This window comes from Chelonoidis abingdonii, chromosome 5 (assembly GCF_003597395.2).
Source record: "Chelonoidis abingdonii isolate Lonesome George chromosome 5, CheloAbing_2.0, whole genome shotgun sequence".
Taxonomy (NCBI): domain Eukaryota; kingdom Metazoa; phylum Chordata; order Testudines; family Testudinidae; genus Chelonoidis; species Chelonoidis abingdonii.
The window spans coordinates 93,604,714-93,621,150 of NC_133773.1; the positions used below are offsets into that span (position 1 = coordinate 93,604,714).

At 38.6% G+C, this 16,437-nt stretch overlaps 1 protein-coding gene across 2 annotated transcripts in view; it reads left to right on the plus strand.

Moving 5' to 3' along the window:
* The window catches only part of SCFD2 (sec1 family domain containing 2), a 340,493-nt gene that overhangs the window by 111,728 nt on the left and 212,328 nt on the right, over positions 1–16,437 (plus strand). For both annotated transcript variants that reach the window (XM_032773224.2, XM_075066446.1), the window contains exon 4: positions 2,720–2,895. In XM_032773224.2, the coding sequence (XP_032629115.1) occupies positions 2,720–2,895 (176 nt within the window). The remainder of the gene's footprint in view (positions 1–2,719; positions 2,896–16,437) is intronic.

Sequence of the window (16,437 nt, forward strand, 5' to 3'; positions counted from 1 at the left end):
TATTTTAAAGATACATTTGGAGAGCTGTATCTCCAGTGCTTGCCGCTTAGAATCACTGGGATTAAAAGAAAGCCCTTTCAAGATTGTGTCTTTGTGATGAAATCTGAGGCCTTGTCTGCACTACAGAGTTTTGTCAACAGAAGTTATGCTGACATACAGCAACCGCTTTAATTAAAACACTGTCTACATTATGCTCCTTGTATTGGCAGAATACATCCACATTAGCAGCTCTTGCATCGACACAGAGGGCAGTGCACTGTGGGTAGCTATCCCGCTGTGCAACTGGACACAGGGAGCTTTGGGAAGGGTTTGCAGTGCCTCATGGGGCAGGTTCAGTGTCACATGATGCAGGTTTCTTAATCTTCTTGTTCCATAGGCCTCCTACTATATTGCCAGGTGCTTTTCAACTGAAATCTGGGGGATGAGTATTGGGGCGGGGGAGTGCGTGTTGGGGAAGGAGGAGTATGTTAGCATGCTGTCTCTTTAAATTCAGACAGCAGATGGAAGCACACACCTACACAAGCAGTCCCTGCCTACTTGCCACTGAGTTCCTAGTGCCTGCGAGAGCAGGATTCCCTGTTAATGATTTGCTGGTTGCTGCCATGTGCTCAGCTGTCTGAACTTCCCAAAGCTTTGAAAGGGGAGGGGCACGTGCCTGTGTAGCTGGAATAAAGGACAGCCAAGTTCAAAATAGAGAGCAGAGTGGTCACGACGGGCATTGTGGAATACTGGGGGAAGCCAGTGATGGTGACATAAATGGCGGCATCTACATTGACGTTTTGTCGCTTTAACTTTGTTGCTGAAAGATTTTTGCCTCTTGTCTAGGTGGGGTTTTTTGTCAGAAAAACAGGAGAGTTTTGCCAACAAAAGTAATATTGTAGTGTGTATGCTGCCACTGTTTTGTCTCCACTGTTTTTCCGACAAAACTGTGCAGTGTAAACAAGGCATTAGAGAGAAGAAAAGAGATGAGGGGTCCCATAAACTGGTGAAGAGGCCAAACAGGAAGAAAAAAAAAGATACAGTTGCCATCACCAGGGTCCTTTCCTTAAGGAAGATTATAAATTATAAAAAAAAAAAAAAAAAAAATCAAGATAACATAAATAATACTTAATAACAGAAAAGCCTTACTTTCATTTCAGCTGACTACCATGGTCCAGGGTCTGGAGCCCTAACTAACTATTACTATAATACCAATACTATACCAAGTATTCTCCCAATTTGATCTTCCAAACCACTCTTAGGCCTGGTCTGCACTAAGAAAATTACTCATTGCTAATAATGTGCCATGAAATGGTACAGGCATGGTGTATCCTGGTCTATGTGTTGCAGTTAACCCATGTTTAGAATGATTCAGCTGTGCACATTGATGATACCTGTTATCAGCAAGGGATAATGCTCTTAGAGTAGGTCAGATCTTATAGATCTCCCCTTGAGCACTTGCACAAGGAGAGGAGAAACTTAGATTTCACACCTTGTTCCCTGGCGATCAGGTACTATAGTGCAGCTTACACCTGGTCACAGGGCAAAATATTGTGGTGGGTTTTTTTAGGTTTACAAAGCGATATAGCTTACACTTTAATATTTTATAGAATAATATTTATTTCAGGATTAACTATATGATAATTCTTAAAATATACAGTAAAGGATATCCACATTCTTCTCTTACATTAAGGAGATGATTGTCTACTGGGTACTAATGCATGTGTATATATGAACAATGGATGAAATCATACTGTCTTGTTCAGTGATGTCCTCAACTCACATAAGCTGAGAGAGGTCAGATCGCTTGGAGGTTTCTCTTCTGTGATGTGTTTCAGGAAATGATACTGGTGATTTAGTAAGTTGTACTCTTCCTCTGAGGGCTTGGCTACACTCGAAACTTCAAAGCGCTGCCGCGGGAGCACTGCCACAGCAGCGCTTTGAAGTGTGAGTGTGGTCACAGTGCCAGTGCATGGAGAGAGCTCTCCCAGTGCCGCACGTACTCCACCTCCTCATGGGGATTAGCTTGCAGTGCTGGGAGCCGTGCTCTCAGCGCTGCGGCAATGATAACACTGAGGCTTTACAGCGCTGTATCTTGCAGCGCTCAGGGGGGTGTTTTTTTCACACCCCTGAGAGGGAAGGTTGCAGCGCTGTAAAGCGCCAGTGTAGTCAAGGCCTGAGTCAATACTGAGCCAAATGTTGTCCTAGCCATGGGACACTGTGCTGCTGGACAGTGCAGTGTTATGGACAAGGTGTAAGACTAAGGAGCCCTCTGCATGTGCTTGTTAAAATTCCCACCTTAATTTTCCCAAGAGTAAAAGTGTTAGCCCAGTGTCCGGGAGAGATATTGGAGTGATTTTGGTAGCTTACTTAAATTTTCCCATATGTTTGAATGAGAGAAGTTACTTTTCACTTTGTGTCTTAAATTGCTCTTCAGCATTGCTGTATGTTGTTAAATATCAGCTAAGTGCGTTATCTAAAATGACTGCACTTCAATCATGGATGAATTGACTCCTGTAGAAAAGAACTATGCAGTCCAAACTTGCTAGTGTTAACACATAGGGTAAAATTCCCGTTGACTGCAATGGAACCAGGAGCAGACCCATAGCCATGAAGCTTATTGTCTGAATGCAAAGCACCGCATAATATAATCGATTGTCATTAAAAAGGTTTGTTCAGCTATTTATGATTATTCACCATCATGAAATGTTGGTAATATGCTCTGTTTTTCTTTTGACAGGTAGAGTCACCCCAGAACAGCTCAGTTCGTACATCAAGCTTTTCAAAAACAATTCCAAAGCTCTCAGGAACCACTGTGGACTTCTACAGCTTGTGCTGGCCACAATCCAGACTTTAAAACACCCCCAGAATGCCAAATGGGACAGCTTCTTAGCCTTTGAAAGGCTACTTTTGCAGGTACAACATTATATAAGCTTATTTAACTTTATACTAAATAAACAATGTAACTTTTACATAGTTTTAAATATTTTTGCCCAATTTTATTTTTGCATACTTTGTTTGGGCTATATGATAGTATTAAAAAGCTACCTCCTGAACTTTTGCTTTTCATACATTTCAAGCTATTTAAAAGAATGGGAAACTACACAGTTACTATTTTTGTAGTTTTTAATCTAATAATAATTTAGGTACAAAATTAAATATTACAGATGAAGGTATATAAAATACTTTGAATTGGGATTGGAACATTTGCATACTAAATTGCAAGATGACAGCATAGATTTAGGTCACTGGTTAGGATCACTATTAAGCTTTAAAATAATAATGATAAATAATGGGCTTCTGGAGCCAAGACAGTCAAATTCAGAGATGACTTAAAATGGTAAGTTGTATACCTTTTATGTGAGTGTAAGTTTGTGTAATTTACATATTGAGTGGGTGAGATTTAATAGGGAAAGCCACGATTAGAAGAATGTGATATTAATTTGTTCCCTCACATTCATACTGTCACTGACAACTTCTTACAATTTCTTGTTGGAAGTGACACTCTAGCCAATATGTAATTTATATTTCTATCTATGCTACCACTAAACTTTAAGAGTAGTTGGTACAGTGAACAGACTATATCCTGCTTAGCTTGGATACATCAGGGGTTTTCAAAAGAGTCTAAGGGAGTTAGGTGCAAGTAGTATAAAGTGGATAGCTTAACTCATACAAGACCTCTGCAAATTATCACTGTCTGGAACACGGCAGAATGAGCACACAATTAATGTCTTGGATAATAGAGTGGAGAATATGCTTAAAAAATTTTCAGATGAGGGGTTGAAAGCACCTGCGAGGACAGGATTAGAATTCAAAATGACTTTGACAAATTGGAGAATTGATCTGAAATCAAGAAGATGGATATCAGTAAAGGCAAGTGCAAAAAACTACACTTCAGAAATAAAAATCAAATGTGCAGCTACAAAATGGGAATAACAGGCTAGGTGGCACTATTGCTGAAAAGAGTATGTGTGTGGGGGGAGCTATGGTGGATCACAAATTGAATATGAGTCAATAATGTGATGTAGTTACTTAAAAGGCTAATATTGTTCTGGGGAGTAATTGTCCCAGTCTGCTTGGCCTCGTTGAGACCTCAGTTGGAATACTGCATGCAATTCCAGGTGCTTCACTTTAGGAAAGATGTAGATAAATTGGAGAGAGTCCAGAGGAGAGTCACAAAAATGATAAAAGGTTTAGAAAACGTGACTTGTAAGGAAAAGTAAGCAAAGCTGGGTATGGTAGGTCTTGAGAAAAGAAGACTGAGTGGGAACCCGATAACAGTCTTCAGATACATTAAGGGCTGTTATAAAGAGGTTGGTGATCAGTTGTTCTCCATGTCCACTGATGGCAGGACAAGAGTAATGGGCTTAATTTGCAGCAAGGGACATTTAGGTTAGAAATTAGGACAAACTTTTTAATTATAAGGGTATTTAAACTCTGGAACAGGCTTCTAAGAGAGGTTGTGGAATCTCCATCATTTAGGGTGACCAGACAGCAAGTATGAAAAATCAGGACGGGGGTGGGGGGTAATAGGAGCCTATATAAGAAAAAGACCTAAAAATCGGGACCGTCCCTATAAAATTGGGACATCTGGTCACCCTACCATCATTGCAAGATTTTAAGAATAGGTTGAACAACCATCTGTCAGGGATGGTCTAGGATTTACTTGGTCCTGTCTCAGGCCAGGAGGTTGGACTTGTTGACTTCTCAATGTCTTTTCAGCTCTACATTTCTTTGATTCTATTAATTCTTTCTGTGGGATCTCCCTGGGGCAGCAGAGCAAAACACTACCCCTTACTATGGACTGTGTTCATCTGGCACAATCTAGCCCAAAAGATTCTAAAGTATGTATTAACGGCCAGAATCTGCCACCCTTATTCACAGTGACTAGCACTATATTCCATGAGTAGTCCTATCTGTTTCAATGAGACTGTTCTAAGGGACGGATTATTCACAATGAGTAAGGGTTGCAGAAACTTGTTCTAAAATATAATAGGTGGATAAATACATTTAGGCGGCTTAAAATATCTATTTTTTCCTGCAAAAAATACAGCCCTATTAGCGTTTAACATTTCACTGCTGTATTTAGAACAAAGTTTAGAAAAGGGCATATGTAATTTGACCACAAATTAATATAGATTGGCTTGACAAATAAATTTTGTTGAGTCAAAAATAGTTTTACTCCTACTGCTGTAATTTCTGTCTGACAGCAGGTTAAATGCATCTACCGACATTGTATGACAAAGTTGTTCTTCACACTTTCTCTTGAGTCAAAAGAATCCAGTGCAGATTTTATAATGTAGATATATCTAGTAAATGAAGTGGATTTAAATTGCCATCTTTCTCACCTATGAGTGTATCCCCATATATGGACTCATACGCTGGAAAAGAGATTATGTATGATGTTTAAAAATATTATGCTTGGAAAATAATTTGAATTGGAAAAGCAAAGCTTTTTTCTACAATATATCACTGATATTTTTGTGTTTACTCTTCAGAAGGAAACATTTTATTAGCAAGAGATTACTGAATTTTTTTTAAACATGGCAGACCATAGATGCTGAAAACAAACAGCTGTTTTTGCAATTTTTTTGTTTTTTAAAGGGAGATCTCTCTTTAGTAGGAGGTTGTTCTTTTCTGTTATAATAGCTTTGGGATGAACTCATGGTAAGAAGTGTAAAATTCAACATAACAAAACTGTTAAACTACAACAATATTACATTTAGAGCTAAACTGCCCAAAACAGAGAAAAGCTTTTTGTTCTGCTAAGCTTATTGAAAAAATAAAATTTTATGCATATATATTTGAAAAAGAGAAAACAGAAACTTACTGCCAGCTGGTCATTCCAATGTTTTTATTCCTCTCCTACAGGAAAGTTATGAGGTTAATAAAATGACATCATTCTCTCTCCTGTGAATGCCATAGTGCAAGCTAAGGAAAAAGAAGTGGAAAAAACTGTAATACAGATGAACATTTTACATTATAGCTAGTGTTTAAATACATTGTACACCATATTCTGTGTACTTAGCCTCCATTTTGCCAGAAGTTGAGAGTGGATGACAGGGAATAGATCGCTTAATGATTGTCTGTTCTGTAGAGTCCCTCTGAAGCACCTGGCATTGGCCACTGTAAGAAGACAGGATATTGGGCTACATGGACATTTGGTGTAACCTAGTACAGCTGTTCTTAGTTTCTTATGTTTCAATAACAAATATAAGTTAATATTAAAGGTAATAACTTTGAAGTATGCAGTGATTCCACCAAGTGCTATGATTCTGTCCCATCTCGTAAGATGAAACAGGGTCTAGCTGGCTCAGTACTTAAACAGGTGACATTATAGTTAATATTTATTTGTGTAGGCAGCACACCCACACATATGCATGAAAACACTGTCCCTGTACCAAGGAATTTGCAAACTAAGGGCATGATTCTGCCTGTTGTGCTGCATGGACATAGGACTCCACCTGCGTGGAGCTTACTATAAGATTGGGACCTACATACCTCTATTACAGCACATCCTGAAGGAAGTGGTATTCATCATTCACATGGGTGACAGTATTCACTCTGAATATGAATCTGAAGCCTGAGCACAGTGTTCAGGAGCGCTATTTAGGGTGAAGAATTCTTGACATCCTTAAGGGCCCATTGTGCAGCTCATTAGTCAGTTATGGATACAAAGCTGCTGCTAACACATGAGAAAAAAGTAACACTGAGTATGCTTCCTCTGTTAGTGAGTGAAAAAAAAAAAAGGTAGTTTTTAGCACTCGTATGCATTGAGGACAGATTAAATTTATTTGCCTTTCATTATTATTCTGTAGAGAATCAGTGTAATGAGTTTATTATAATATAATAAAAGTTCAGTGTGACAAGTTGCCTTTCTGATAGCCTGCAATGTTTGCCAATAAGTATCTTTAAAAATATTGTATCCCCGCTAAAGGGCAAAAAACCCATAATCTTGTATTGCACTTGACCTTTGGATTTATAAAAACCCAGTATAAAATATGTTTCCTGAGATTAAAAGAATTCAGTATCTCAGATTCTTGCAATTGTCAAGTACCTGATTGTCAATACTTACATACTGGTTAAACATAGCAGTCTAGATATCTGTTATTTGGGTCACTGATGCACTATGTCTTCTACACTTGTAATCACCATGAAGTTTTATCAAATGTAGCTTAATTAGTAATATCGCCATTCTAAAAAACACTTCAGAAAAATCGACTTTGTAGTTTTAATATCTCAGCTATGTGAGATTTAACCTTGATTTTAAGAGGAGAGTAGCCATTAGATCAATAATTTTTCAACCATGAAACTGCATATGAAGTGAATCTGCTGTGCAGGAATATTACATTCTGTCATATTGATTATAAAGGTCCTTTTCTGGAGTTTGGCATGTTGCTGGCTAAACTGCAGACTGGGGCAATCAGGTTAAGAAATAATGTGCACTGATATTGACTCAGTTTAGTATTAGAGATAAAAAACACACAAGTTTGTCAAATTTAATTTGGCAATAGCTTCTGAAAAGAAAATAGTCCTTACAACAATCACATACTTAATGTTCCATGCCATTTACTATAAGTTCTTACTTCAGCTTCTTATATCTATAACTCTTACATTGGTTTATATTGTGAATTTTGCATAGTTTTGTTACACCTATTTAAACCATCTTTGCATTCTGCCATTGCATTTCCAATGTTATTGGTATCATTAATATCTATCATTTTTTATAGCTTGGCAGTTTATGCAAGTAGCCAGTGTACAGCCCCACACAGTCCTGTCCCCTCTCATCTCCTGTCATAGATTTCCGCCGCTTGTTTATTGCACACACCTGTTGTATCTTATGTTAATTTAGACTGTAAACTCTTTGGGTCAAGAATTCTCTCATCCTACGTGTTTATACAGCATCCAGCAAAACAGGGCCCTGAGTTAATTGTGACTCCTTAAGTGCTTCTGTAATAGAGATAATGGCCTAAATTTTCACTTCATATTTCAAATACCTTTATTTTTGAGTGCCCAGCTTTGCATACCAGAGAGCATATTCAGCACTTTTTGAAAATCAAAAATTCATTGATTCAAGGAATTTGAAGTTGGACACCCAGAAATTGAGGCACCCAAAATGACTAGTCACTTTTGAAAATCTAAGCCATAAGTAAAATTTTTATTAGGTATGAATTAATTTCCCACCTTTAGAAGAATTTGTTTTTCTCTCTTGCTAGGTTTTTGAACTTGAAGAAAAAAAAAGTAAGAGTAGGAATTATAACTCCTCCATATTTAGTGCAAACATAGGTACAGCTGTTTCTATTGATAAAAGGGTTAAAGAAAACTGTTTTAAGGGTTTCTAAAACTACTTGACAAAGGCTGAATATATCTTTCATTATGCAGCATTGGAACAATCATAATGAGATGTTAGGAGGTCCTTTTATGCCCATGGAGCAGCAGCTTGTTTGTAGTCCTCTCTAGAAAATGAAAAGTACTCTGGCTGTGACTCTCTTTTAAAAGAAGAAATATTGTGCAGCCAAATAAAATTCATACAAAGCCTTTAAAGTGAACACCTGGTGAAGAAAAAACTTTGTTAAATGAACTAATGTTTACAGCAATAAAATGTAAAAAGCCTTGGGAAAAGAATGCTGACTGTACTAATTTGAGCTGTTAAATGAATTTCCTGTGTACCAAAACAAAACACGTGCTCTAAAATATTACTGTCTTATTAAATAAATGATTGTTAGGGGAGCTAACTGTTAAGAACACATGCATTATTTTATAATAAGAATAAGCATTTAACAGATTTTTCTTGTCAATATTCCCTTGAATAACATAAGAAAATCATATTGCAATTGGTATGGTTTGCTTTCTAGTAGTACCATATAAGATTCAGTTTTATAAGCACATTAGTCATTGAAGATTTGTTGGAGACATTCATCAGCTTCATGGGAATGTCTATTGAGAGTTACATGTCTATATACGCCTATCAATCACGTATCACTCTTACTCTGTTTCCCTTATGCTCCCAGATGTATTATTAACTGTTAACTTTCTATTAAATATTTCACTAATAGGGATCAAATGCCAAGTACTGTGATTGTATGAAGTACAGGGGTAAGGAATATTGGAACATTAGTGATACAGGGAGCCAATTGCCATGTACCTTTTAAAAACGGTTGTTTTCTAAGTACATAAAAATTCTAAGCAGATTAATTTATAGATTAATTTACTCACAGAGACACAGATTCTGCCACTCTTCCTCAGTGTCAGTAGTCTCTTACTCTGTGAGTAATCCCACTGATGGCTCTATTTAATGAATAAAATATTACTCAATAGGAGTAAAGGTGGGAGAATCTGATCCACAATCCCTACATTCTTAAACAGATTATTGTAAATTTTATTAAATAACTTTGGTACAGTTTTCCTTAGTATAAAATTAAAGAATTCCACAAGTTATAGTGAGTGATCAAAAATACAGAAACTTTTCAGAAAACAGGAAAAATGAGTCCAATGCACCCCCCAGGTGTTTTGGCTTACCAAATGTACAGAAAAAGGAATTGGACATATTTCAGAGCTAACAAAGTGATGGATTCCAAAACCCTGGCCGACTACATCTTGTAAATGTATAATATGGAAAAGAAATGATGTCTTTAGATGTGGTCTTTGTGGTCCCATAAAAACAAACACATCTGTAAAGTATTCTCTGTTGTTCCTTTTGCCTCCTGGTAACAGAATGCCCAAAGGAAGACACCCGTTCTAATTTTCATTTTGAGTTTGTTTTGTCAAACAATTATTTTAGAAAGTTTTTCACAGTATTGAATTAACTGGAGGTAAAATCCTAGAGATGACAAGACAGTTTGTAATTTTCACACAAGTTAGCAAGTCAAGATAAACCCTACACTTTCCCATAGTTTTTAACTCAGCCTGCTGTAGGAGGGCCTTTAGTTCACTAGAATTTTCCGTGTTTTAGTTACCTCAGGTTAAGAACACACCTATTTTCCTAGCAAAGACACACCTAAAGAGGACTGGAAAGGCAGTGTATGGGTGTGCTCTGGTCTATACTTTCTGTGGAACGAGTTCTCTGAAAAAGAAAAAAAAAATGGTCCACAGAAAGCAAAAGTAGCATAAATAGAGTATGGCTGGGTTTCAGTCCTACTATGCCAGATTTCCATTTTTGCAGAACTGTTTTTTCTGAACATTGAAACAGTCCTCCCAAAGATCCATCCCTTATGCTTGTGTGTGGAGGGCAAATTCAGTCAAGTTGGATTCCTCGATTTGGCATCTCTAGACTAGGAGAAGAGATCTTGTTTTAATGCATTTTAGCTAATGTGATTTTAAACAAGGCTTAATACAGTTAGTGTAGACAGGGCAAGTAGTGTTTCAAAATAAATTTGGTTGGCCAGGGTCCTATCTCTGGGGGAGCCACGCTTCTACTTTCTGTTCCCCATGACAAATTACCAGACCCTTCACTGCTTAAACAAAAGAAAATCCTTGATCTCAGAGAGAAGTAACCTATGAGGATTTAAATAATCTGAAAACAATGATGGCCAGACACAAATGTGTGTCTTGCTAGTACACAAATAATTGAAATATATACACATATACATAACTAATACATAAAACAAGCCAAACAACATGCAGTGTTATGGATTGATTCCTAGATTTACCCAAGTAGAAAATTTCTGAACTTCCTGGGGAAATGGAGAGAGCTTTCTTTCTTTCGTTCTTTCTTCCTTCTCCTGTCCTTGCAGCTTCCTGTGTTAGCAGTGCAACTTCGTTTGTTATAGTGAGTCAAACACTATAAGGCATTCAGACTTTCTCTCTGAACTTTCCTGAGCTGTGCAAAGGACTCTCTGCAGCCCTCCTGTGCCTGACTTACTCCTGAGATGCATGAGAACTACATTAAGCACTCAAAGGTGGCTCTGTGTCGAAGGCTGACTGGGGGCCAGTGTGGTCCCAGTGCAACTTAGAACAACGTAAGGACTGATCTAAGCTACTTGATAACTGCCCCGAAGGGCACAAAGGGGAAGACTTAGCCTAGGCGTGGATATGACCTCCAATATTTAGGCTGATGCTACCTTACTGATATTTTCTCCACCTAACTTTATTGGGTCATTGTAGCTGCTTTTGAATTTGGCTTGTTAGCTTTTATTGCAGTTCTTTAGTAAGAATGTTTTGGTCTGTTACAAAATGAAACAAATTTGAAAGAGAAAAAAAATCAGATTTCCTCTGTGTGGGTCTGTCTGACTTTCTCTCACTGTGGTGTTTGCCTCTGTGCAAGTAACCTCCAAAGGAACTGTCCTTAGTTTATTTTGTGCATTAAAACTAGTACAGTGTGCTTCCGTGAGTGTTCCGAAGATTATGATTAGCCAGGTTGGCTCTGGAATTATAGTGACTCTCTGAGATATAAAACTCACATATTTTAACGAAGCCTGACAGTAGTTCATTTGTGTAGCTGTATCTGTGAAATCATGAAGATAGTTGACTGACATATATACCCTCAAAAGCAGCAAAGAATCCTGTGGCGCCTTATAGACTAACAGACGTTTAGGAGCATGAGCTTTCGTGGGTGAATACCCACTTCGTCAGATGCATGTAGTGGAAATTTCCAGGGGCAGGTATATATATGCAAGCAAACAAGCTAGAGATAACGAGGTTAGTTCAATCAAGAAGGATGAGGCCCTGTTCTAGCAGTTGAGGTGTGAAAACCAAGGGAGGGAGAAACTGGTTTTGTGGTTGGCAAGCCATTCACAGTCTCTCATTTAAATCCTGAGCCTGATGGTGTCAATATTGCAGATGAAACTGAAGCCTCAACAGTTTCTGTGAAGTCTGGTCCTGAAGTTTTTTGCTTGCAGGATGCCACCTTAAGGTCTCCATAGTGTGGCCTAGGGGTAAAGTGTTCTCTACAGGTTTTGTATATTGCCATTCCCTAATATGCTATTTTGTGTCCATTCGATCCTTTCTCGTTAGAAACTGTCCAGTTTGGCCGTATGTATCAGAGAAGGGCATTGCTGGTCATAGATGGCGTATATTACATTGGTGGATCGTGCAGCGTGAATTGACCGGTATGGTGGCGATCTGGTTAGGTCTGTGATGGGTGTGCTGGGTGTAGATATGAGGGCAGAGTTGGCATCGAGTTTGTTGCATGGATTGGTTCCTGAAGCTAGAGTTACTATGGTGCGGTGGTGCAGTTACTGGTGAGAATATGTTCAGGTTGACAAGGTTGTCTGTGGGCAAAGGACTGGCCGCACCACAAGGCTGTGAAGTGTGGGATCATTGTCCAGGAATGGGTTGTAGATTCCTGAATGAATGCGTTGGCTCGGGTTTTTAGCTGCGGACTGTATGTGTTATGGCCAGTGGAGTCCTGTTGGTTCTTTTCTGAGTCTTGTCTCAGCAGTAGGAAGTCTTTCTGGGTACAACATCTGGCTCTGTTGATCTGTTTACTTTTTTCCTTGTGCGGGTTTGATTTTGAAATGCTTGGTGGAGATTTGTAGGTGTTGGTCTCTGTCTGAGGGGTTAGCAGCAGATGCGGTTGTACTCAAGTGCTTGGCTGTAGACAGTGGATCATGTTGTTCCCAGGGATGGAAGCTGGAGGCAGATGAAGGTAAGGCATAGCGGTCGGTAGGTTTTTTCGGTAATATCGGTGGTGTTAAATGTGAACATCACCTTATTTGCACCGTGGTGTCTAGAAAGTGGACCTCCCATGTAGATTGGTCCAGGCTGAGGTTGATGGTGGGGTGGAAGCTGTTGAAATCGTGGTGGAATTTTTCCAGAGTCTCCTTCCCATGGGTCCAGATGATGAAGATGTCATCAATGTAGCGTAGTAGAGACGGGGCATGAGTTATATACCCTCATACTCACAGATTGGAGTGCAATGGAGTTAACAAAAGTTTAGTATCTCCTCATGGCTCTTGCGCAAACTGCTTTTGTGAAAGGGTAGCTTGTTGATTACTCCTGTAATAATCTTCCTTCCTTAGAATTAGTTTATATCATTAGTAGTCTAAGTTAGAAATAGATAAGTCATTTTCTGAATGGTTAAAATATCTCGTTGTAGTGACAGTAGATAGATGAGTTAGTTCATAAAACACTACCATGCACCAGAAGTGTCTGGTTGATGTTTGATTTATTCCATGGGAGTAAAACTTCGGTAAATGATGGTGGTAAATAGCACTTTGCCTTTTCCCATTCTCTTACTAATATACTACCTTGTTTCAGCTTGTCTTATTAAGAGCCTGTCTTATTTACGGATTTGAAGGATGTGAGTTTCTGTTTTTCCACAGGAAAAGAACAGATTTTTTTTAAGAGCGGCCCATTGGTTCACTTTTTTTTTTATAGCAAGACTCTGGGGTTTTTATTCAGTCTTGTAGTTGTGTATCATGCAGTCACTTGCTTTTCCTGGCCTTGATCTCCCTCAGGTAGAATTCTAGTTTCTTGCCTTCCAGAATATAGCCGTCTGCTCGGCCACACTGTCCAGGTCTGGAGGTGATGCATGCAAGCAGCTTTCCCTGCTGGAATTGCTCCTCCAGGATGCTGTTATCCTGAAAGGGTATCCATTACTTTTCACTACATCTTTGGCATCAACCACCTAAGGGGGGGAGGGGGCGGGAAGTTGCTAATTTTTGAAGTGAACATCACTGATTGAAGTAGGTAAGGAAGTTGATACCCTATTATTTTTGTTTCCCCTTTTGCTTATATCAGGAGCAGAGATTTACCATTGTATTGATGGTGTACCTGTCTGGATTTAATTGGCAGAGGGTTTAATATACACATCACCTGTGAATTTATACCTCAGATTGCTGCCATGCATTTTTGGGGATTCGGTAGCTGAAAAAATTAATAATGGGATACTGAACCTTTGGCTTCTGGGCCACAGGTTCAGATTTCAACCAGCTTTGTAGCTGTTGAGCTGACAAAAGCCCTCTTGAACTCCATGCAAATTCAGTCCACACAGGGCTATCAAATTTGGACCACAAATATCACTACCCAAAGATAGTTTGGTGTCCTGTGTGAAATTGGGGGTTTCCTACTGGACAGCTGTCCACATAACAAAAGCTACTTGTATTCTGCTGGCAATTTTGGCAGAGATGCTAAGGACAGATTGGTCATGGAAACCGAACTACCTTTTCACTTCCTGTTTGGGACAGATAGGTGGAGCCATGTGGGAAAGCTTGTAGTGCTACTTCCCAGGCTGTACTTGTTCAGTAAATCAAAGGAGAATTATAATCTCCAGATTTGTTAGTCAAGCATCCCTTGTGAGTGCTAAAGTTGCCTTGCTTTTTCTTCAGTGTTATCAATATATGCAGTGAGAAAGGGTTCCACTTGCATGAAAGTTGTTGGGGTAGATGATGGCTTTCTTTAATACAGGTTTTGTTGTATATAATCAGGAAGGAATTCAATATTTTATAAAAGAGGTACATAATTTTAAATAGCTATCTCACAGAGGGAGTAATATATTTCATGCAGATGGACTTTATAAGAAGGGTGGAAGTGCAAATTTATGTATGACCAGGTGACCTGCTTTTCTGGCCTGAAGAACTATAAAACAATTTACATATTTTTTGTTTTTTTAAAACACTTGCATGTCATCTTTGTGCAATTACTATTACATATTGAATTGATTAGATTAAACTTCATTGTCGCATTATTCTCTTGAATCCAAGTGCCATATGTGCTTCACATCTGGTGAACATTCAGGGGCCTTCTGAAAAGCTCCACCACATTTTGTGCTTGGAAATGAGTACTACAAATATCATCCTTTTTAATCTGCTTCTTCTGATGGCTGCAAGCAGAGCACACTGAAGTCTAAAGCAGCTATTGTGCAATTATAATACTGCCAAGGATAACTGTAATAAATTCAAGAGATTAGCTGCTTCACTATTGGTCTGCCTTTCCTGCATCTGTGTATGATGATGCTTCTTTGATGTTCCATTGAAATCACAGTGGATTGTAATGACTACACTAGTATTTCAGGCAGCAGTGGAGATGTGATCCTTCTGGCCATGTCTAGTAGGTTAAGCATGAGTTAAGAGGCTTAGAATGGAGGGAAAAAATCCTGGTATGTTTATAGGAATCTGTATGCTTCTTTCCCTTCTTTTCAGTTTTGTTTTTGTTTGTTGTGATTCCTGTATTACTGATGCTAAATGCGTTCTATAGGGTTATTCCATTAAAAATGCTAGCACAGTATGAAATATTAAAAAAGAGAGATGGGTAAGGATACTAAATGAGATGCAACTATTAACTATAACATTTCAGTAACGTCAAAAAATAGGAACACTTAGTAATCAGTATGTTAAACTATCAACATTAGTGCTATATGGAATTACAAATGAAGAAAGTTTTCCAAACTGAAAGGTTCTGTTACATATCTGTGTGGTACAGTTCCATGCATTTTTATAATGTGGTTACATAAACATTTACCATATTGCATGATGATGACACTGAATTTATGGTGAACTTCTTATGGCTGTAAAATATTTCCAGAGTGAGCACCATCTGTTGAGAATGTTTGGTTCCCAATATCAAATCCATTGCATGTAAGTGGGATTGCACTGTACTTTTCGCAGATTATTTATTGTGTAGGGGTAAAGTTCAGACTTGTGATCACTATCATCTTACATTTCACCCTTAGGTGCATATAAAATAAAATCTCATTTGGAGGTGCACAATGCCAAACCAAAACCTAAAACATGTTTAGTTGGCTTGGAATGAAGAAGGAGAAAAAATGCTTCTGACTTAATAATGAACTTCATTTCTCTTTTGAGACTTGACTTCTGACACGGAGAGAATGCCAAAATAAAAACCAGAGTGAGGGAGGGCCCTGACATAAGCCTGCTTTTAATTAAGCTTTGTAAAAGAGCTTTTCTGCTAAAACTCTCAGGTTGAAGAGTTCATCCACAAAACCTCTCCGTGGCTTATAAGGAGCCAAACTTGGGACATTCAGGTAGACATTTCTGTGTAGTCAAAAGGTGTATGTTTTTCGCTAACAAGGCCATTCCCCTTTTCAGTTATCATCCCCTCTTAGGATACTGTGTGTTTCAGTTTAAAACTTAATGCCAATTCAAATGCTTTGATATTAATAAACATGCAAATTTAATTACTTTGGTTTCTCTTTTTCCTATTTTTCCTAATTGTATGTGAATCTGACCTATTTCAGCCGGACACAGTTAACGTGTACCAGAAATGTGTGCACATTTAAAGTCAGGATCTTTATACCTTACTGGCAAAGCCAAAGTGCTTTTCTTGAAACAAGTGATTAAATAAGGCCTTGTCTACACTTGCAAGTTGCAGCGCTGGTGAGGGGGTTACAGCGCTGCAACTTAGCAGGTGTCTAACTTAAAAGCTCAGCCAGCGCTGCAACTCCCTGTTTGCAGCGCTGGCTGTACACCTGGGTCTGCTTCCGGTGTAGCGAGACCAGCGCTGGTGATGCAGCGCTGGTCATCAGGTGTGGACACTCACCAGCGTTTTTATTGGCCTCCA